The following is a 22,970-nucleotide window of genomic DNA, read 5'->3' on the forward strand; positions in this document are numbered from 1 at the left end:
AAGAGTATATGAAGCAGGGCACTGCTGCAAAACGTCCTCGGAAAAACTTTGAGTTTTGCAAAAAAAAAAGAGACTGAAGAGGACCAGATATTCCAAAATAAAACTCAGAACACCAAATGTTTACACACATGTGTCCAAATACCACAAGTACTCTGTATGACAAGCAGCTGCCAACATTCCTGTAAATCAACAGTCAGTGAGTTGAGAGCATGTAAACCTTCACCAAGGCTCCACTTAAAGCGAAAGTTCAGGACTTTTACATAGAAATAAATGTCCTTTACATTCAAGCCCAAACAAGTTCACACAATGCTGATCAGGCCTACGCACACGTGCACTAACGTGCACACACAGCCGGCCCGGCTATGTCAACAAAGCACAGAGAAGCTCTGATACCAACACACACACACACACACACACACAGAGAGTTACTCCTCTTTACCTACATAGGTAATAGTCGTTTGCTGCTATATTAATGCTCTGGATCCTGTTTACTGCACCTCTACATAAAGATTAGTTATTAAACCTCTGTGGACAAACTAGTCAAAGGGAATAAATGACTTTGCTTCCTGTAGTTTAGGAGTTATGAGTAAAAACATGGAGTCTATTGATGGAAACCTGGTGAGTTTTTCCTCAACCCATGACTGAACTTTCTACTAAATCTTACTGAATTCTGATTGGTAGTTTATCCTGCATAGTAACAAAACCACAAACGGGAGAGAGAGAGAGCTCAGAGGAGGAGGAGGAGGAGGAGGAGAAGGAGGAGGAGGTGAAGTAATTGATCTGATCAGGAAGCACATCGTCCCCAGAATTGGGCTCCTTAGTTTGCAGCCTAATGCTGAACCTGATGAGTCAGAGGAATGTAAGAGAGAAAAGGAGAGTGAGAGGGTGGATATAATGAGGGAATGCCTCAGAAAAAAGACGTGGGAGGGATAGTGAGAGGGCATCGCAGAAAGTGAGAGAATAGAGAGAGAGAGAGAGAGAGAGAGAGAGACAGAGAGAGAGAGAGAGAGAGAGAGAGACAGAGAGACAGAATAGGATAGAAGAGAAACAGAGAGAGAGAGAACGATGGCTTTTTATGGATTAGTGGACTAATCGCATCGTTGTTGTTGCTGTCAGAGAAAGAGAGAGAGAGAGAGAGAGAGAGAGAGAGAGAGAGAGAGAGAGAGAGAGAGAGAGAGAGAGAGAGAGAGAGAGAGAGAGAGAGAGGCCACACACAGTACAACCTCCCAAGGCATCCAACAAGACAATACAGAGCTCTCCCTCTCTCCTCCACCATCCCCATCGTTTCTCTCCTTCTTTCCAAACTAATCAGGGCATCTCAGCCGAGGGGCCAGAGGGGAGACACCCTGAGCTGCTTCCTTCCTTCCTTCCTTCCTTCCCTTATCCACTTCTTTTTTTATTGCAATTCTCGTCCTCTCCTTCCCTCCAGCTCCACCATCTTATCCCCCCTTCCTCCCGGCATCATTTTCATCAAACCTTCCTTCTCCCCATCGCCTGTGGAGAGTGGTGCTGCGGTGTAGGGGGGGGGGGGGGGGGACTTCCAATCCACTCAGTGAAACCCAAACTCGTCTTGGGGATTGTGTGGAAGCAGCTCCTCGGCTCCAGGAGGCTCCTCGCTGGAGCGTTTTTAGCATCAGGCGGGGGTTTTAAGTCGGATAAATACTTGGCCAAGGGCGAGAGCGTTACAAAGAAGAGATCTTTTCTCCCCACGGCTCCCTGCTTTCTTTCCTTCCCTCTCCCGTCCCCCCTTTCTTTCTTTCTTCCTCCCCATGCTGAGTCTGGTAAGTCTCTTCCTCTTAGCATGCAGGGCCGTCAAGCCGGGGATCCCCGGGCCAAATCCTTCCACCTCGCTGCGCTCCATCCTTTTGAACCCAGGTAATACCCAGAATCCTCTGCGAGGTGCAGCTTGTCAAGTGAGCCTCGTTTTCTTAAAACTACCATCCCCCCTTCTCGCGCTGCCTCACCCTTTTTACCCAGTCCTTTTAGTTTGGTGTTTCCATCACAAGTGAAATGAAGATTACTCATCAGGTTTAAATGATCTTAGTTCAACGGATCGTCATAAAACGGTTCGCAGGATATCTTATTAAAAAAAAGTTACGAACTTTTCGTGCGTTTTCCTACAAAAGTCCAGCAATTCGTGTCAATTTTCGCTGGTGAATACAGACTTTTTTAAGTAACTGAAACTGCTTAGTTAGGTTAAGGAAACAAAACTGCTTTGATAGGTTGAGGAGAACATCGACAAATACTTCGTTATGTTCAGGAAAATATTGTAAAATACTTGGGTTTTGGGTTAAAATAACTTCATTTCATAGCCTACCTATGAGTTACGACGCATCATTTTTTGCAGTGTGACTGCTGGATGAGACCATCCCCCTGATGTCACAATCTACTTGGAACTCTCTTCTTCATTAATGGAACTGATGCCTCACAACAGTGGCAGTTTATATTCCAGTGTCATTTAGAAATAAAGACAAATACTCGTTCTGATCGTGGAGGTCTCTGGTTTGTGTTGCACCAGCCGGCTCTGCAGAGCTTCACCTGCATCTCTTTCCCGTCGCTGTGTGGTTTTAACTGGCCTCACCTCTGTGATCCAGCTGTCCTATTAAATTATCTTCACACATTTCCCTTCTGTATCATGGAAAACACTTCCAGCGAGGGGCTGACGACTGCACCGACATCTTCAATGACTTTGGGGTTTTTTTTATGCTGAGAAAGAAAAAAACTGTCTTCGAGTTCAGAAAAGGAATTTTCTCTCTCAGCCAATTATATTCTGCGGAAAACTACGAGCACTGAGGTCAACGACGGGGAGGCTTGAACACATTTTAAAATTCATAGAATTCAGCCGTAACCTTTTCAGCTTGCTGATGTTGGTGTCAAGAACAAGAATGCACTAACTGGCGGTGCGTCAGCCGGAGCGGGAAGATTATAGGAATCAGACGGAGGAGCTCGAGTTTCATAGAAAGGTCTTAAGAGGCTGTTACATGCATGTTACAGCTGACAAAGAAGAGAAACGCTCTTTCATCTGCTCCGAAGAATGAACATTGTGTCAGGTTTTAATTCATAACAAAAGGGAAGCTGACATGTTCCCCTTAAAAAAGCTCCTCCACCTTAGAAATAAAGCATTCAAACGCCTCTGAACAGACAATAAATACATGACTGTCAACAGAAAATCACAGCACTTTCTCATAACTTCTGACTTATTTTATTCTGTTAACATGACTTTATGCTGCGAAACTAAAAGCAATAAAGCTATTTTAAAAAAACGAAAGTAAATAAATCAAACCGCAACTTAGAAATCTGCAATTCACTTTGCACTCAATGGATGTAAATTATATTCTCATCTTTATTCTACATGTCTCATTTTAAAATGAGACATGTAGAATAAAATGTTGAAACAACACCATGTTAAGCTTCGTTCCGGTTGCGTTTTCTGACAGAAGTGGATCGTCGGAAAGATGAAAAGAAATCTGACAACTATGGCGGTTTTCACAGCTGCTGGCTGTGATAAATGGTTTCGTTTTGGCGTTTGTTTGAAAGAAAAACATGCTTTTCCATCCCGCCGGCGGGTTTGGAGTTCAGAGGGTTAATGCAGAATAGATGCAGTCATCCAGCAGGACGACCTACCGTATTATCACAAGCTACAGTTCAGTACATTTGTGTGCTTCAATAGCGCCGCATGAGCCGCAGCACGGCGGCTGAACAACTGCTTCCTCGTGCCGTCGGCTTTCTAGTGTTGCTGACTTCACATCAGCACAGAAATACTAAAGAGAACATCGTCCCTTCACATTACATCGCTGCTGCTGCCCCATGAATGTTTCAGAGACTCTTTACATCAGAGAGGATGTCGTGCTTTAACTCTCGCTAAGTATTCAATCACACTTCATGTTTAGACGGGAGAACGTCTGAGAAACAGCCAACGGCTCAATAGTGATCATTTGTAACACAATTAAACATTGATTTTCCACAGTTATTAATGTTTTCTGTGTCTGTTTATTTCGGGAACCACACGTTTAATTTGGAAAACTAGAAAACAGCTGAGAGCTGAGGAGGAGACTCTGGTATCTGTGTGTGAATAAAGATATTCAGTTCAAACTGGAATGTCTTATCAGCACAGATGGATGAGTTATTGTTCTGTTTGAAGGAAACATTTAACTGTAAATATACTGACAATGTTTAAAAGGTGTTTTATTATCGCATGATGGATTGAAATCCTGCGTGTTGTGAACACGAGAGAGCATGACAAAAAGATGCTACCACTACATGCTAATGCTGTTATGCAATTAGATATAATGGAATGATATGGAGATGTGAATGGGTTATGATGCTAATCGCTCTTTAATGGTGCTTCATCAAAGTTTTATGGTTCTATACATTAACTGTTGTGTGTCAGTGTGTAGTGCTGTGTGTTAATGTGTGTGTGTATTGTGCTGGTGCACTGTGTGTTTATATGTGTGTATTTGTGCAGTTCACTTTATGCGTGTGTGTTTTGTGCTGGTACAGTGTGTGTTTGTGTGTATCTGGTGTATTTCTGAGCTGAAGTGTGTGTGTGTGTGTGTGTGTGTGTGTGTGTGTGTGTGTGTGTGTGTGTGTGTCTGAGTGATTGCTTGTGAGTTGAACGTGATAGCGTTCCTCAGAACAGGGAGACGTGCGCTGGTTCAGAAAAAGCCATTCGGGTCTCTGCTGATGGCGGCTGATTCAGTTAAGTGGCCCATTAATCCTGAACTGTCTCGTGACAAACGAGGTGCGAGACATGTGGGAGGACAGCTGGGAGGGACGGACAGAGGGAGGGACAGAGGGAGGGACAGAGGGAGGGACGGAGGGAGGGACGGAGGGAGGGACGGAGTCGCACTAACAGGAGGAAGAGTCAGTCAGCGTGGTTCAGTCTAGGTCGATTGTACGAGATGACTGACTGACGGGACAGAAGGACACTCTGTCAGACGGAGACACGCTGATAAATAAAATACACTTCTGCAACACAAATGTTACATTTTCTAACAAAGCTGCAGGACAAAAAGTCCAACAAACATCATGCAAACCTTTTACTAAAACTAAAACTATACCAGACACTTCCAGTAGATGATCCAATCATAGGTAATCCTGCTAATTTCTCCCAAACATTTTTGGGGCTTTTCACCAGATACTGTGTGGCCGCTGAGCCTTTTGCATCCCTAAACTGGATATTTCATGTCGGTACTGTCACATCACATGGTTGTCGTGTTCCTGCTGAGTCTGTCACAGAATAAGAGAGAGAAAGGAAAAACTAAAAGCAGGGAAGTCGGCCTGCAGAAAAACTCCTTCTGTTAAAATGCTGATGGACAAATACGTCCCCTCAACCCTGAAGAGCATTGAGCATTGACAACCCGAGCCTAATCTATAGTCAGCCTGTATTCTAAGGATGGAGATAAAACGACCTCACATAAAAAGCTGATTTAGTTGTTCAGCTACGTTTTACGCTGCGGAAACCCGTCGCCTCCAAACTTCGGGCGTGTCGATGCTTTACCACAATCAACCACGGGGCCAATCGGGGCTCGCCGGGACCGAGCTGTGTGCCATTTACCCCTCAAGACGAGACATCTGTGTGTCGCCAACCAGCAGCATTTGTCAAGTGAGATAAAATTCAAATCAAAGGGAGAGAAGAGTTTAAACAGGCACGAGCTGACGTCCAGCATTTGACCCACAGTTCGTCTTTATCGTCCACTCTCACCAAAAAATATGCATTCTTATATTCCATTTCTATAGAATGAATGAATGTCTATAAAAAAGGACATTTTTGAGAAGAAATACATCTTTTGAGAACTGATAAGTGAATGTGTTGTCTGTAAGCCTAATCAATCAATCAGTGTAATCTACTGACATCATTCTACTGGATGAACAGCCTCTAGCCTCATTCACTCAAGGTTAGCTTTCTGTCCCTCTGCATTTGTTATAAACTGCTAAAAAAAAAAGAAAAGCCTCGACTTCCATCAATCAACAGACAAAGCATTGAGCGACAGCTTGCTTTGACATCGACTAAACCTTCAGCGAACTCGGCCTCTAAGATTCTGCTCTCGTTAAAAACGACAGACGTGCCGTATTTACACCAACAGGAAAATGTTCCCGTGATAGAACTATTTAGCCCTTTCTACGGCGTTCATCCTCCTTCAGCAAGTCATTGCTTCATCTTATACTGTAAACTAGCTCTTTAGTTCATCGGGGAGGATGCTCCAATGGACCGACGACTTCTTTTTTTAAACTGCTGGCTTACAAATATTTTAGCAATCGGTCTTTTCCCGATGAATTAAAGAGCAATAAAGGCAAAGCACGCGTCACGCTGGAGGAGGATGAACAGCCACACGTGTGTTTCACAACCCCAACTCATCTGGAAAGCAGCAGTAAATGATGCATTAACCATTAACACAGCTGTGATATTTCCTAATTAGTGGTACCAAACGATCTTTTCTTTTCATGTTGTCATACTCTGGAAACCAAAATGAATGCCCGCCGTCTGTCTGCCTGAGCTCATGAAACTGCCCACAGAGCCTGTGTGTGATGGTCTGCCACGCCAAGAAGACTATCAGTCACAGCCAGAGCGTATCGTGTCTCTGTATTGTTTACGAGCGAGCTGAGGCTGTTTGCTGTCCCGCTGCCAGGAACAAACAATATGGAAGATGGCCAGGGAGGGTCTGGCTTGCACCCCCCCCCCCCGATACTAAACTCCAGGGCAGATCGGACCGAGACAAAGACAATAAAACACTGTTGTTCCCAAGAGGAGATTTGTCCGTGTCTTTTAAAAAGCGCCTGCTCTCTCCAAGAGACAGAAACGGTGCTTTAAAGAGGACTGAATCCTCACACTTTCTGAGGGATGAGTCCTCTGGAGTTCTGGGCAAACTGAAACATTGGCTTGAAGATTTGTAGAATATTAAAAGCACTGGTGTTTCCTGCCAAACACTTTAAGGAGAGATGATGATAACACTTTAAAAAAAAATAAGCACTGGCCGAGTGCCTTCTGCTTCTGCGACTCACAAGATGTTCAGTTTACACGTCTTCGTCCTGTAATTGAGCGAAATGAACACAACGTGATGGACCTCCAGCAGCTCCAGTTGAGTCTGAGAGCAGAAAATATGTTAGCGATCTGAAACCTCAGCTCTGGTTTCTACCGGAACCACCATCAAGCCCTTGCCCTCTGCACTGACCCTAGACCGTGCATCCACAGCTGCTGAAATGAGGACTACTTTTGTTTCTACCATGCAAAACGTGACCAGGGTTGGAAGTTGTTTAGCTTAAACTGCCACGTTAAGAGTCCTTGAAGACATTGTGGGCTGAGTGCTGGAGAGACAGTGGTTGTGGCAAATAAACTTCGGTTGAGGTGTAGTTATGGTTGGGCAGCTAAAATACCAAGCTGAGGTCCTGGCGGAAGTCGTGGTTTTGGTTGATACTCAAACGTCCGTGAAGAACATCCTCATCTTCAGCCTTTATATTAAAAGCTGCACAATTCTGACAATAAGCGGCCGATAAAAAACAAACACTTTTCCTGTTCCAGCTTTCTAGGAATCGTTTCCATTACTGAGCAGAAAACCAGAAATCCAAAGAGGTTCCATATGAGCAGCCTGCATGTGTGCAACTTATTTGCACGATGAGATAAAACCTCATGAGCGTTCAAGCATACAGAATGTGTTGAATTATGCACGGCAGCTTTGGCCTGAAGGCTGGAAGCTTCTAGGAAAACAATGCAACTGATCGTGATTCCACCAAAGAATTGCACATTAGGAGACATTTCACTTCTTATTTCTGAGGTAATCGTCTGAATGAAATGGTTTAGAAATCTGTCCATTTCCTGTTGTTTAATCAAATGTAATTGCTGGCTGCATACTGTATCTGTTTCACCTTAATGCCAACAGATGAACATGTCTGTTCCGTTTGTTATTCTCCAGTAAAGCCTCCGGGGCAACGACTTGAGAAAAGAAGTAGTCGTCTGTACTCAGTTTTGCAGACTGCGCGTAGACTTTAATAATTGATTCCCTGAAAGGTACTTTTCCTGCAGGATGTAGACATTGTTACAAAAGCTCCTTCAGGCCAGCAGGGACAGCAAGAACTCAAGACAGAAAAAGGCTTCTGTGAGACATTTTTGGGAAAAACAAATCTCCCAAAACAGCTGGAAGGGTTTAATCCTTAAAGATCGAAAAACCACAAGATGTGAAACAGAACAAACACTGTTAAATCCACGAACACGGGTATTATTCAACGCCTTCTTCTCCCACTGGAAGCTGCCTAAATATCTTAACCCATGAGAACACATGAGAAGCACTGTTAGCATCTACAAAACATCAATTACAAGAACTAATAGAAACTGTATGGAGTAAGCACACAGTCGAAAAACTTCACAAATACTAACAGATACTTTTTTAACAATCAGTATGTTTACATGAACTCTCAGTGAGCAGGTTTGATGGAGAAACCAGTTTAAAGAAGAAATCTGAACATGCACTCTGGTCTGTAATCACATATTCTTCCTTTCACTCGCCCGTAGCGAGAACATCTCTCATCACGTTCGTGCCTCTGAGCTCTGCTGTAAACAATGGAGCAGGTAGGACAGTCGGTGTTGTCTTGCACAATGTTTTACCTGCAAAGAGTTGCGTGTTTTCTGTGAAGTGTCTACTGGGATTCCTGCAGCAAACATTTCCATTTGATGCAACACATCTGGTGCTGGATAATTCACTATAGTCCTAAAGTAAGGGAAGGAGGGAAGGAAGGAAGGAAGGAAAGCAATCCTATAGCCAGACAAGAAAACTGACATTTAAAAATTCTGAAAAACCCCAATTGTTTCTTTTCCTCAGTATTGTGCACATTGCAACTAAAATATGGTTAAAGTTACAAAAAAGGATTATGGTTATTGGACAACTAGAATAATCACCTCATGGTTATATTTATCTGCCAAACAGTCAAGTTTCAGTTTCCATCCATGTCTGTCCAAAATGTCATCACTTCATCATTTCATCCCGTTAGACATTTGTGTAAACATGGTCATAATTAGCATATCCATTTTTAAGTTATGGTCACAAATGTTTTATTTGAGGTCACAGTGACCTTTGAGCGCCAAATTCTGAATGAGTTCATCCTCGAGTCCAAGTGGATGAAATTCCCTCCAGACGTTCCTGAGATATAATATAAGATATAATATTCACCAGAACGGGACGGACACACAGACCGTAAACAAGCAGTGGACGTAGTCGTCGTGACGTCACTCATCGGTTTGTGGAACGACGTTTTGAAGCCTCGAGTTTGGCATTTTGGCCGTCGCCATCTTGTTTTTTTGCAACCAGTGAACAGGAAGTGACCATATTTGGACTGAGGAGGAGTGACGTAGAGACGCCGTATACGTCTCTGGTAGAGACCTGTCAATCACTGTGTAGCCCCGCCCCTAAAGCATCCCCTGCTTTATTTAAAGTTAGACTTGATAATAAAAATATCCCCATAGTCGAAATGAGTTAAGTTATAATAACAGAAATGTGCTTAAATATATTTTTACATTTATATAACTGCATGTACAATATTTTTACACTTGAATAAACAATAATCAAATGCAGAGACAGTTATCTTCCAATATGTAGGAGTAGTTACATTTACACAGTCTGACATTTACAACCGGCCCTTTGAGGTCGACCGTGATGCTGAAGTGGCCCAGAGTGAAAATGAGTTTCACACCCCTGCCATAAACTCATGTTTAAAATGTTTACTGAGGTAATAAATCAAGAGAGAAGTAGAGTCATTTTCTCATAGACTTCTATACAACCAGAGGAGTCGCCCCCTGGTGGACATGAAGTAGAACTCTGCAGACAAGATAAAGAGTATTGTTGTCCGACGAGTAAAATCCATCTCTTTTACACCTGTACACATATATATATATACACACACACACACAATTTCCCCTCTTACTCTCAAGCATAAATATGTCGTCTTGTCGCTCCTTCGTTTGTTCGGATGATTCCCCGCATTAACCACAGGGAGCCCAGTTTGCCATTAATCATATGTGTCACATGCTCTCTTGTGTTACTGCGCTCAGTTTTCTGCAGCTTTCATCATCAGCGTGGTGTCGCCTGCTGTGCAGATCTGTCTGCATCCTCTGAACTCTGTAAAAACACATTAACTATTCTCCCAGTTCACACTCTGCATTAAACCCACAGCAATACGTTTCCATGAAGAGAGATTAACAATGAAATAATAGTTTGAAGTCGTTTCGCACTTCTTAATTGCGACGGGATTTTTTCAGTGGACCAGATAGATGAAAGAGCTCTTAGAGCAGTAGTCGATATTAGACAGTGGTGATGATGGGAACCATTACATTAAACCCTGCCAGTGGCTTCTAGTGGCTTCAGCGGCCATTAAACTCAACAATAACTAGTGCTGGAGAGAACCAAACATGTTGATCTACATGGTTGTGTTCATACTATACTGGCTCTTTACTGACGCCTACATGTTTCACACGTGTGCAGTTGGCACGTAAACGATCACACATTTGCGAAGAAGGTTTCCAATGTAGCAAAATGATTCAGCCCCCCCCCCCCATGCGCTTTTTCCTACAATGACAAGTCAACAGCATGCTCTGGTTTATACGCCCAACAACCCCCCCAAAAAAAAGCAGCACACTTCTTTACATCTCATGGAAATCTGCACACGATATTCAGTGTGTACGAGGTGAAGATTTGGCCTGAAATCAAGATGAAACGTCACAGAGTCACCGGAACCGTAAGGAATCCACCGCATTCTACGTTTCTGCAAAACCACGGATCCGCTAAATGTCAAACTTCAAATGTGAAACCAGACTGTCCTCATACAGAGTTTGTAGCAACACCTACGACAATGAATGCGCTGCAAGTCATATATATCCTACAAAATCAATTCCTATGTACTCCACATAATCAGGAAGTATAAAGACAGAACAAACCCACAAACGGCGGGTGGAAGGGAAGGTGAACCACGTCAACATTCAATGCATCAAACGTGGAATCTGTTTCTGGCGACTGGGTTAAAACTACATTTTGGAGTGTTGGACTGACCAACCGACAGCACCACAGCAACTAACGTGGCACAACCTTCACACATCACATCGCTTCCAAACATCAATATGTCATAAACACTCATAGAAACAGCGTTCCCTAAGAGCAGCTCTCTCAGTGCTGTTTAAATCTGTGTTTACACATTGCAAGTAAGTAGAGAAAATGAAAATCTGAGCCATTTCAAGTGACCGAAACCACAACAGCAGATACCGCCCGGCTCTGCCGACACAGCGCGGTTAAAGCCTGGTGTCTCCCACTTACATCCCACCATCATCATGGCCACGGAGAAGATCTTCTCCCCGTCGCTGGTGGGGGCGATGTTGCCGAAGCCGATGGTGGTCAGGCTGGTCATGGTGAAGTACAGCGAGGTGATGTACAGGGAGTCCTTGCCGGGGCCGCCCTCCCACCGGCCCAGGCCGCTGGCGTTGTAGCGGTAAGGCGATCCGAGGCTGAGGGCCAGCTGGTAGAGCCAGCTGTCCCCCTTGATGGTGTTGGTGGCCTTGTCGATGACCTCGTAGTCTCCGATGCTGTACCTGTGGAGGACAACGTCTCGTTCTGAGTACAAGGCAGCAGAGCTTTGAGCAAACCGATGCATCTGGATACAAGTTTTAGTGAAACAAGCGTTAAGATCCACTTGAAGAGCCGTTTGTTTACAGATCTTCTTATATCTTCCCCATTTATTTTATTGATTCAAAGTATTTTACTTCAGCCTAGTCAATGGTTCATATTCTGTTGATGGGTTGTAAAATGGCGATATAATATTATATATATGAAGTATTTTTACACCTCTGTATACGACGGCGTATTCGGGTCATTTTGGGAAACAAAATGAATAAAACGGGAGGAGGGGGTAATTATTCTGAGAGGAATCAGATTAATTTCTAGATTAAAAAACTGATATTCTCTGAGATTATAGAGATAAAAGTTAAGAAATTGTGCTAAACTTGTGTAACGCCGCCCGCCGTCTGAATGATGTGGCTCCTAAAGTGAAAACGTCAGAGCGAGGAGGTCCTGAAGGGACAAATATATGCGTTTATTTATCAGGTATTATATGAATATAATGCTGACATCGGTATGCATGTACGTTTTCCTCATGTTAGACCTGTTATACGTTTTATTTTCAGATCAGAGATTGTAGTTTTGAGTTGGGTTTTTTCGAGTTAATTTAGATTTCTTTTCTCAGAATATTTCCTCGTCATTTTTTATGGGAGATTCGAAAAAGTAGAAAACTCCTGCAATATGGGACAAAATACCCCTTAAATACATCTAATCCTCCCATCATGTATGCACACATCCTTAACATTATACAACAACATACCAAATATAATGCCTCGAATATGACGGGTTACTTAATCAAACCATAAATACGGTTATTAAAACCATGAATCATTCATAGGGCAGACTGAGGAGAACTAACAACATGTTAAAGCCTCACTTTGGTCTGTCGAGGCTCATATTCAGTCAGCAAGGCAACTCACTTTATTCACTTTTATCTAAATAGGAAAAGTCAATGCAGCTTTGGAGATATTAAACGAAGGCCTGAGATGGAGCAGAAATGTTTCTAAATGTTCTTGTTGCTGTTTAATGTTGGCGAGTATTGTGCAATAAAGGACAGAAACAAGCATATTACTCAATGTTGTATGAAGGAAACTCAAAGCAGCAGCAGATGTTTTGTAATGTACGGTACAGGTGGGCGGGGCGGGGGGGGGGGGGAAGCAATGATTAGCATACAGAACCAATTAGGAGGACGGGTAAACACCCAGCAGAGCCCTTTGAATTGGTGCTAAACTGTGAGGGAATGAGAGATCCTCAGTGACGGTACAAAACTGTTTACCAGATGCAGGCGAGCCAGTGAGCCACCAGTCCGAACACGCAGACCAGCAGCACCAGAACGGCAGCGCCGTACTCCAGGTAGTGGTCCAGTTTCCTGGCGACCCGGCCCAGGCGCAGCAGGCGGACCACCTTCAGGGAGCTGAACAGACTGCTCATGCCCTGAGGGGAGGAAGGAGGGAGGGGAGGAGACAGAGGAGGAAGAAGGGGAGGATGTGGGGAGGTTTTATAAGGTGCAAGGAAAAAGGGAGAAGAGAGGGGTGGGTAGAGGATGAGGGAGAAAAGAGGAGAAACAATTACATTTCAGGTAAAACTCTGCTTTCTGTTGTATAAAAAGTGAAGTTGGGCAACAAATGACGTTCCCTACGCCCCGCCCCCTTCTAGTTCTGCACATACACATTGTAAAAGGCCAATACACCGAAGGTAACGAGTAAATGCTGTGAAAAGGCAGTGAATATTCATAACTATTTATAACCGCAGCAATGCTAATTTGCAACAGTTGCAGCACTTTGTCAATAAAAAGGTTTGAATAGATTTGTGCAGGCAGAGGATCAACCAACAGGGATTCAGGCGGTTCATTCTGGTTCAGAAAAGTGAAGCCGATGCTGAAGTGTCTTAAGCTGCATTCTCTCTAGTGTCCACCAGGGGGCGACTCCTCTGGTTGTATAGAAGTCTATGAGAAAATGACTCTACTTCTCTCTTGATTTATTACCTCAGTAAACATTGTAAACATGAGTTTATGGTCTCAATCTCTAGTTTCAAGTCTTCTTCAATACAGCATGATGTTCATTTAGTAAATGATGGTCCATTTAGAGTCAAACAGACCATAAATCAGGGGATGCTTTAGGGGCGGGGCTACACAGTGATTGACAGGTCTCTACCAGAGACGTATACGGCGTCTCTACGTCACTCCTCCTCAGTCCATATATGGTCACTTCCTGTTCATTGGTTACAAAAAAGCCAAGATGCCAACGGCTGTTAAAAGTGTGTAAATGTCGAAGGCTTTTATTGTGAAAGGTGAGGACAGAAGGAGTGAATCTAATCTGCGCTGCCTTTGTCGAGGAGTACTGAAGTTTGACGTTGTGCTCTACGGAGTTCAGTGATGTTGCACACTATAGTTACCTTTTGAGTGTGCCCTTTCTGAAAGTACTTGACAAGACTAAAACAAAGGCTCCCAGTGATTTCAGACAAAAAGCAGCTTCACATTTTTTTTAATCACTGGAATTTGTTTTTGTAAAACTTCATAATTCCCAAAAATTACATTTAGAGGCTCAAATGTTGCTCTGAAACACCAAACTCACAGTGATTTGGAGACTCGCATGACCTTGTTACATTTGCATTAATACACTGATATTTAATAACGGACAAACATCTCTATGAACAGTTTAAAAGCTGTCGGCTGAGGGTTTGTAGAACGACAACGTAAAGCGTTCTGTGTGAAGGAATACAACCAGAAAAACAGTGACATCAGCTCGTTTTCAGGCCATCCAGACACCAATCGTTACATTTCAAACTGCTTTCTCTAAAAACAAAAACACACTACCGGGACAGCCAGCCCCACACACACACACACACACACACACACACACACACACACACACACACACACACACACACACACACACACACACACACACACACACACACACACACTAAATTGTAAAGGTGCTAAGATGCTCTACCAGAAGCTTTATTTTCTTTACTTTCCTTTCCTGTTTTTGTACGTTTCTATTATAAAGTACATTTCTCATTATTTGTGAGCACTTTGATTTAAAAAAAAAAAAGCTAGAGCTTTGACAAAATGTCATTTATAAATAATTTTGATGGATGTTGAAGTGTGGCTCAGAATGCAATTTGCACACTTCAGCATCCATCAAAATTATTTATAAATGACATTTTGTGTGCGTTACGAAGCAGAAACTGAGAAGACAAACAGTTCGGTACACAATCCAGACTTTTTCCCCTCAAAACACCGACAGGAAGTAAAACCGTCTCCTTCAACCTAAACCTTAAATAAAGATTTGTGTTTCCAGGTTGGCCAGTAAAGCAAACCAAGAGCAGAGAAGAAATGATCAAAAACAATATAATAAAAATGATGACGGACTCCTCCGCCAGAGATCCTTAAATGTACTTTTAAAAGTGGGCAACTGTTCCCACCTCAGTCCACTAAACACCTCCAACCAAAACACAGCTCAAAGCACGATGCATGGCCTCTAATGAAGCCGGCCACGTTACAGAGTACTGTGTCCACTACATGTTTATCACATTTGGGAACAAGCAATGTGTTGTTTCAGTTAAACGGTGAATGGATTTGTAGTTTTATTTGAATGTCATTCACCCATTTACACCCATTCAAGATGCAACTAAGCATCCCATCGACACGGAGGAGCCGGGGAACGAACCGCTGATCTTCCGATTCAGAAGACGACAAAACGCAATTTCTGAGCCGCAGCCGCAGCCGCCTGGAGTTTGTAGACAAAAAAACATTTGCAATCAAAGTGCTTCATCAGAACGGTTTTGGGTTCTCTCGTTCACCAGAAATTGTTTCCGGCCAAAAACAACACAAATATAAACAGCTCACAAAATCTGTCAGAACAAGGCTCAAAATAAGCGAGATTGTTTTCAACCTGAGGAGCAGCAGGACGGTAGCATCTCTGCACACATCGTGACCGCCCAAAGGTTCGTCGTGGAGGAGTTTTCCTAGCATACCAACGCTCGGTTATTCACCCCTTGCTTGCATTGATCGATTTAATTAAGTGACTGTTCAATTAACAAATGATTGTGAGAGACTCTCAAAAGAGGGGATTATATGGTAGTATCAATATATATATATATATATATATATATATATCCACACTTGTAAACAACACAAATGTCTGGAGAGCTCAAGGCTCCACCATCATGGAGACAATCCAGAGCGGGTCAACAAGCCCTCTTGTCCCTCTTGTAACATTTAGTCCAGCCAATATGTCAACATATTAGCTCATATTTACTTGAGCCAAAAGGTGTGTGTATGTACATACGTACGTACGTACATACACACACACACATACACGGAAGGTTATGAGGGTGTCGATGGGCACCATAGCAGCGCCTCTCTCTGCAAATAAACGCTCCTCAAGTGTTTAAGTCTCGTCTGCATCTCTTCTCTTGTCGACTCTTGAATTTGCATGAAGCTCCGTTTGAACACTGAAGAAAGCTGAGCGCCCTACAACCTGAAGACAAATATGTACAAACATTACCAGACAAATAAGAAGTTTTTCCCAGTTTGGAGCTCAGACAGAAATGAATGTAGAGGAAAGCCAGCAGAGGTTATCTAACGACGGAGGCTACGATGTTGTGCAATAAAGCGGGAGCTGCTCTCAGATCAGCCTTCACCTCCATCCTGACGCTCGCTTTCAGCCTCAACGTCTCCATCTTCAGCTGCAAACCAGCTCCATTGTTCCACTTTCGACCTCGTTGTCTCCCTCAGTAACAGACCTGAGCTCCTCAGTGTTGATTATAGGAGGACTGATATTCATGTGCTTCAGTTTCCTGACTATCGTTTGCACTATTCAGCATCTTTCTGCTCCGTCTTAATTCTTTAACATTCTTCCAGCCATTCTCTAAAATGGACCATCATTTACTAAATGAACATCATGCTGTATTGAAGAAGACTTGAAACTAGAGATTGAGACCATAAACTCATGTTTACAATGTTTATTGAGGTAATAAATCAAGAGAGAAGTAGAGTCATTTTCTCATAGACTTCTATACAACCAGAGGAGTCGCCCCCTGGTGGACATTAGAGAGAATGCGGATGCTGCCTCGTCTTGACTTGATCTCAACCGGGTCCGGTTTTCACCCGAGACTGAGGGGGACTTGAACGCACCGTCGCCTCAGCTTAGACTCCTGCCGCAGGTTCTGAAAGTGTTCTCCCTCTGACGCCACAAACCCAGCCAGCCTCTCTCTCTCTCTCTCTCTGCAGCCACAGCTTCAAAGGCCCCCCCCCCCGGGACTCGGACGGGTTCCCAGCTCATATGTAAATGGCTCCAAATTAAGCAACCACAGGACAGAGCAACACAGATGAAAAGAGCATGAGTCAAGAGCGAGCAATGCGTGTAAAATCACGGCCTCATAAGCACCTGTTTATCCCAACAGAGCGAAGGCGGCGTAGGGACAGAGATTACGTGTCCGCGGGGGGGGGGGGGAAGCTCTTCTCACAGCGCCGACTCTTTCTCTCATTATTTTTCTCAGATTGAGCGACGCTCTGTTGCATGTTCCTGCCAGACACCGGGAGCTTAACGTGTTTTCAGCGCTCATTCTTTATGGTGGCATTCAAATGTAAAAAACATCTCGGCTTTATTAAGAGCACCGCGAGGATAAACGTCAAACTGAATCACAAAGTACATTTGGTGTATTCATGTAACGAGTGGCAATTGACACGTGTTGCTGGACTTTTTTTTGGAAAACGCACAAAGAATTAGGACTTTTCAAAGGACACCATACAAACCGTTGTATGAGGATACCTTGATGAAGGTTAACTAATTCAGCATGTGGTTGTTACTGAGCTCCGCCCTCATGTGTCCCCTCAGGTTGCAAAAAAAAAGAAATGGCGCCAAAACGCCAAACTCGTGTCAACTTCTTACATCTATCTTCCCTGTTAAATTAATGCTCTGACACTCCACCTTTCCATTCTTCCTCCCCCTCCCCCTCCTCCTCTCTCCGTGCCAACATGCAGAGTGTTTATATCCCCCCCCCCCACACACTGACTCCACGGTGCACAGCTTCCTCCAGGGCTGTGTCAGCTTGGCCCGGCCGTGGCAACATGCACGCCACACAGAAAGGTCAGCCCGGATTAGACCTTTTCTGAGCCGGCGCGGCGCCTGCAGACGCCCGCTGTGAGCTGCCGGGCTCCTCGGTGACAGCAGGTGGCTTCGGGACCCCGTGGGTTTTCTGTTTTTCTTCTCCACCACCTCAAAACACACACACACACTTCTCACACCACCTCTGCTGCAACGTGACGGAGCATCAGCAGCACAACTCCTCCTCATGAGGATCTTACATCATTTGTTGCCGTTTTACAGCCAGAGCTCGACTTCTTCATGTTGATGTAACTGCCGACCTGTTTGAGTCTCCGTGTATGTAGGTGTGATGCTGCATCTCCAAAATATCGACAGGAAGAATCGGAGAGGAACATTCTTTCACCTTAAAGAAAACGGTGTGTTTGTATAACTTCTGCTTGTCTTTGGTTAATAAGCACACATTGTATTCTACATCTTAATAGCTGAGTTCTGGGGATGTGTAAGAACACAGTATGAAGCATTAATTATGGTTACGCCGGCGTCATCATGGCAGACGCGACGTGCACTAAAGCGCTAAGTTGTCAGAGCTTTTCAGACGCGACTGTCAAAAATATGTCACTGATAAAAACACTATTCACATGTCTGGGGATTAAACAAAGAAGGCCAATCTGTTTTAGATGCTTTAGAAACAAGAGGTCTTAAAAATCGACATTTGTTTCTTTCTAATGAATTCTTTTTGGACCGATTAAGTGAACATGAACATGTTCCCAGGGCACACCTGAGGATCCCTCACAGCACACTGGTGTTGAGCTGGAACACGCATCAGACATTTAAATCTCTCTTCATAGATTTAAATCTGTTCAAAAGTGAAAAATCCTGCATGAAAAGTTGGATTTAACTGATGTGTTGTAATGATCCCCGTCAAGAGTTCTTTGAATCCTCAACATGTTTGGATTCATAAGTGATGAGTGGTGATACGTCAACATCTGAACTTTGAATACAGAAGAAGCTCCGTAAGATGTTACGTCTTTGATTTCAGGATGGAGCCGTACTTTATCGTTCCTCAAGTTTAAACCTTTAACGACGGTTTTATTTAAATGTGAACACCTGAGGATGACGTGTGATCATGATAGAAGCAGGACTTTGTGCTTTAATGAGGGCTGTCAGCCTGAAGAGATGCAGCTCACCGCTTTCATGAGTATTTAGAGATTTGCTCGTGCTTTTTCTTTTTTTAAAGTGCCACTATCCCAGTTAAGCTGTAAACAAATTACCAGATTCACATCAACAAATTCATCAAGTTAACATGACTGAATGTCAGTTATGATGTCAAACTGTTCATCTACAAAAACCTGTTCACACCAGTTTAGGTCAAAAGTTTTCCAAATAAGTAAAATAAAATAAGGAATGGTTCAACTGTAAATGTGGTGAAACAATTAGTTGATTAACTCAGAAATGTATTCTATCATAAGTTTTATTATTTATTCATTACATTGTATTCTTTCACAGTATCGAGATATTTTCTGTTAATGCACAATGAAATAAATGAAATAAAAATAACTTGACAAAAGAATAAAAAAACAACTGCTTAGATCATTTTATTAATCATAATAATTGTTCAATAAATTGTTGTTTAATAAAATGATTCATTAATTGTTTAATCCAAAGATGAATCTAAAACATTTGCTTTTTGCAAAGTGAATATCTTTAGGTTTTTGGGCCGTCCGACACACAAACAAAGCAATCTGAAGCCTCGTCAGTTAATCAGATAAATAGGCCGTTTACAGTCAACTGTGGTTAAAATATGTTTCACTTCTGCAGATCGTCTTCACAAAGATGAGGAAAGTTCTCCAATGGAGGAAGGTTACAGTTTGGACCTGTGAGGTCCTCACAACCCAGGTATATGTACGCGTTTGTGTATGTGTGTGTGTGTGTGTGTGTGTGTGTGTGTGTGTGTGTGTGTGTGTGTGTGTGTGTGTGTGTGTGTGTGTGTGTGTACATGAGTTGGCAGCGCCTGCATGTCTCCAGCTCGGCACAGCTTTCCAACTAAAAATACTTCCTGCCTGCTTCAGCCATCAGAGTCGGCAACGAGGGGAAGTCGGTCCACAATAAGTCTATAATAATCTCGGGCGCTTTTTCTTCCACACAGCACCTCAAGCCGCCCACCCGCTGCCCTTCAGTCGGCATCCGTCGATGCTTCCAGCCTGCTAATGCGGGAAAGCGGCAACAAAAACGTCAATGTTAGCAAAGAGGGGACGAGAGACTCTCGACGGCGTCCTCTTCAGCGGCTGGAAAGTTACGCGACATTGATTTCCTCTCGGCCTGCGTCCCCCTCGACTCGCTGCCGTTTTAAAAAGACAAACAACAGAAAACAGCACCCAGCGGGCGGCTCATCGAACCCACAACGAGAGACTCCTGAACCGCAGCATCCGCAGTTCAATACTCCATTCAGACACTAAGACATGAGGTTTAACAGGCCGAGCGTTATACTGCGACATCAGGGCTCAATATTGGCCTTAAATAGCAATATTTAAGCCACTAATATCACATACATAAAACATATATTTTCTTGGCACACTTTGTTTTTGCGCTCAATATTTTTTTATGTAACGTATCCCAGGAGGGCAATTACGCCTTAAAGTCCTTCCCGGCCTGTTGGACAATGTTTCGGTAACGTTATCCCCGGAGAAAAGGAAATACTGGTTTCTGACTCGCTGGAAGTTGCTAAATTTGTACATCCAGTAAAAAACACAGTTTAACCTCTTTAAGTACTACATCCTTGCTCGAGGTATATTAAACTGCTGGCACCTTAGCTGAAGTATAGAACAGACTACTTTCTAACTTCTTCCTCTTAAGTGGACCAAGTTAAAGCAACACGTTCCCACAACCAACTCGTCAAATACGGCCGCTTTAGTCCGTGGACATTTCTGTCTGTTGCACTCTAAGTGAATCTCTAGCTTCAGTTTTGATCAATTTCTTTCTTTGGGTTAAAACAGGTTTGTTTATTAAATAGTTAATTAGATTATGTTACATATACTTGACACAGAAACATTACATTAAATTCTATAAAGTCCAGTAACAGACAATGAAGCAACATAGGTATGTTAAGCAACTCAAAATAAGTCAATGTTGACTTTTGGATTCACACGGGACCCGAGCAGCGGTCTGCTGGGTGAAAGTCCTGCGTAACGTCACAGAATGTTACAGAATGTCTCTGTGAGCCTGTTAACATGGCTCGAGGCTTTTTTACGATTGTTTAGTTAGTAAAATGTTAAATAATAGTGACAAATGTCCATCCAAAAGCTCATAATGACATTAAATACATTTTCATTTTCCTTGTCTGCGACTTCAGTAAAACAAAAAAATACAGAACACCTTGTGGAAAGTTTTTAGCGGTTACGTCAAATACTTCTACATCCTGCAAGAAACTATCTAAAAATATAAGTTAGTTGTGACTTCAGGAGCTGCAAAGAACAATTAAACATGTTTGTGTGTCGGTCTAAATGTTGCTCAGGACGAGAATAAAATGCTGAAGGAGGTGTGAAGAAATTTAATGCCATAAAAAAAATTAATAAACGTTGAAAATGAAGCTGCTGGCAGCCTAATTAATGGTTTTATTATTATTATTACTGGCGTTCAAAAACTCATGTGATTAAGTGTCCACTTGGCAGACAGACTCAAACAATAATGTATGAACAAACCCCCACAGCATGTGTTCACATAAACAACAAATCATGAAAATATCAAACGTTCAAAACATAAAAGAAACTCAAGAGTCGCCCGTGTTCAACAACCTTCTTCTCTCATTTCACATTCAACAGACTGGTCCTTCCACTCAGGCTGTCGTCTAATGAATTCGGTGGGAAATCAAGTGGAAAATCACCTTTAATGGACTTCGGGTCGTAAAGACAGAACGCCTGGATATCTGATGGGTGTAAATGAGCGTGAACAACACTGAGAGCAGCTCTGATCCCTCAGAGAGCATCGTAGGAATCAAACAACCTAAACACTCTCATTCCTAGAGGCACATGTATTCATGTATTTGTTTTTGTTTTAAACTGCAGTCCCATCACCACTACACTTGGTGCTAAATCAATTCTACATGCTAGCAGGTTTAAATACATCCACTTGACCTTAAAATGAGGGAATTTACTTTTAAACTATTTCAATAATGAAGCTATTACAGCAAAAGCTGCTGAAAGTTAGACATTACAATTACTTTCCACTTTCCCTGGCTGAGATAATGAAGGCCTGTTCGCCCGAGTTAAAAACAGAACACTATCAATTATTAATCAGCCAACTTAATGAGCTTATTAGCTAAAAATGTCACCTGCTGTCGAGACAAACAGACACAGCAGCAGCTTTGAGCACATGAACATGTGCTATAAGATCAGTTACACTATATAATAACTATCATTAAGACATTGGTAAATTAATAATTATACTTATGTTAAGTTATTTTACTGTTAACAAACATTAAATCATAATTAACAATGTTTACCGATTATTAGTACTTCTATAATTTATGTTAATTCATCATTAGTTTGCGTAATATGAAATATTCTGTTTATAAATTTTATATTTTTATTATATTCTAGATTATTGTTGAACATATAATTGTTGCAACTTCATAAAAGCCATCCACATGTTTTTAGACAGTTTACAAACCAATTATTAATCATTAACAACGAGTTACACATATCTGCTCCATAAAGGTTTATCAATCATTAACAAATGCTTAGAATAGGAATTAAAATGTTAGGAGTGCAACGGTAAACTGTAGCATTACTGTCAATTAATACACATTAAATAATTTACTCTACAAATCTAAACTATTTGTCCTGCTGGTGACTTTACATGAAGCGTCAGCGGATCCTCACAGTCATCACGATACATCGTCTGATAACCATGAATGCACTAAAATTCATGTTAATCAGAAATCAGAAATCAATCTTCACCGGTGGACTAAAAACCGACCGACTTCACTCGTCTGTGTGACACATAGCATCCCTGCAACTCCAAGCGTTTGTCGTCCCCGAGCCAAAACACTATTCTACAGTAAGTTCTCTCCAATTTAAAAGTCCTGACTCCATCTATTCTACCAGAAACAATCTCTTGTTTCTGAGGAAGAGGAGGGGAACAGTTTGACGAACCATATCCAAATTATTTCCTCTTCCTTCTGTCCTTTAAACCAGCAAACTAAATCTCAAACGTTCCTTTCGAAACAGTCAGAAACGAACCTCGTTCTGGTCTCAAGACCCCAGTTACACCAACATCTGTTATCTGGATACCTTTTCTGAATAACAACATCTGATCGCAGGCTTTA

General features: G+C 42.6%; 1 protein-coding gene across 1 annotated transcript in view; it reads right to left on the minus strand.

The window, feature by feature from the left end:
* Nucleotides 1-22,970, minus strand: part of kcnh5b (potassium voltage-gated channel, subfamily H (eag-related), member 5b) — a gene marked incomplete at both ends in the record, with an annotated part of 102,752 nt that overhangs the window by 53,389 nt on the left and 26,393 nt on the right. Inside the window, 2 exons of the mRNA XM_079174228.1 lie at nt 11,295-11,566; nt 12,868-13,025. Of these exons, the coding sequence (XP_079030354.1) occupies nt 11,295-11,566; nt 12,868-13,025 (430 nt within the window). The remainder of the gene's footprint in view (nt 1-11,294; nt 11,567-12,867; nt 13,026-22,970) is intronic.

Source organism: Pholis gunnellus, assembly GCF_910591455.1.
Source record: "Pholis gunnellus genome assembly, chromosome: 15".
NCBI lineage: Eukaryota > Metazoa > Chordata > Actinopteri > Perciformes > Pholidae > Pholis > Pholis gunnellus.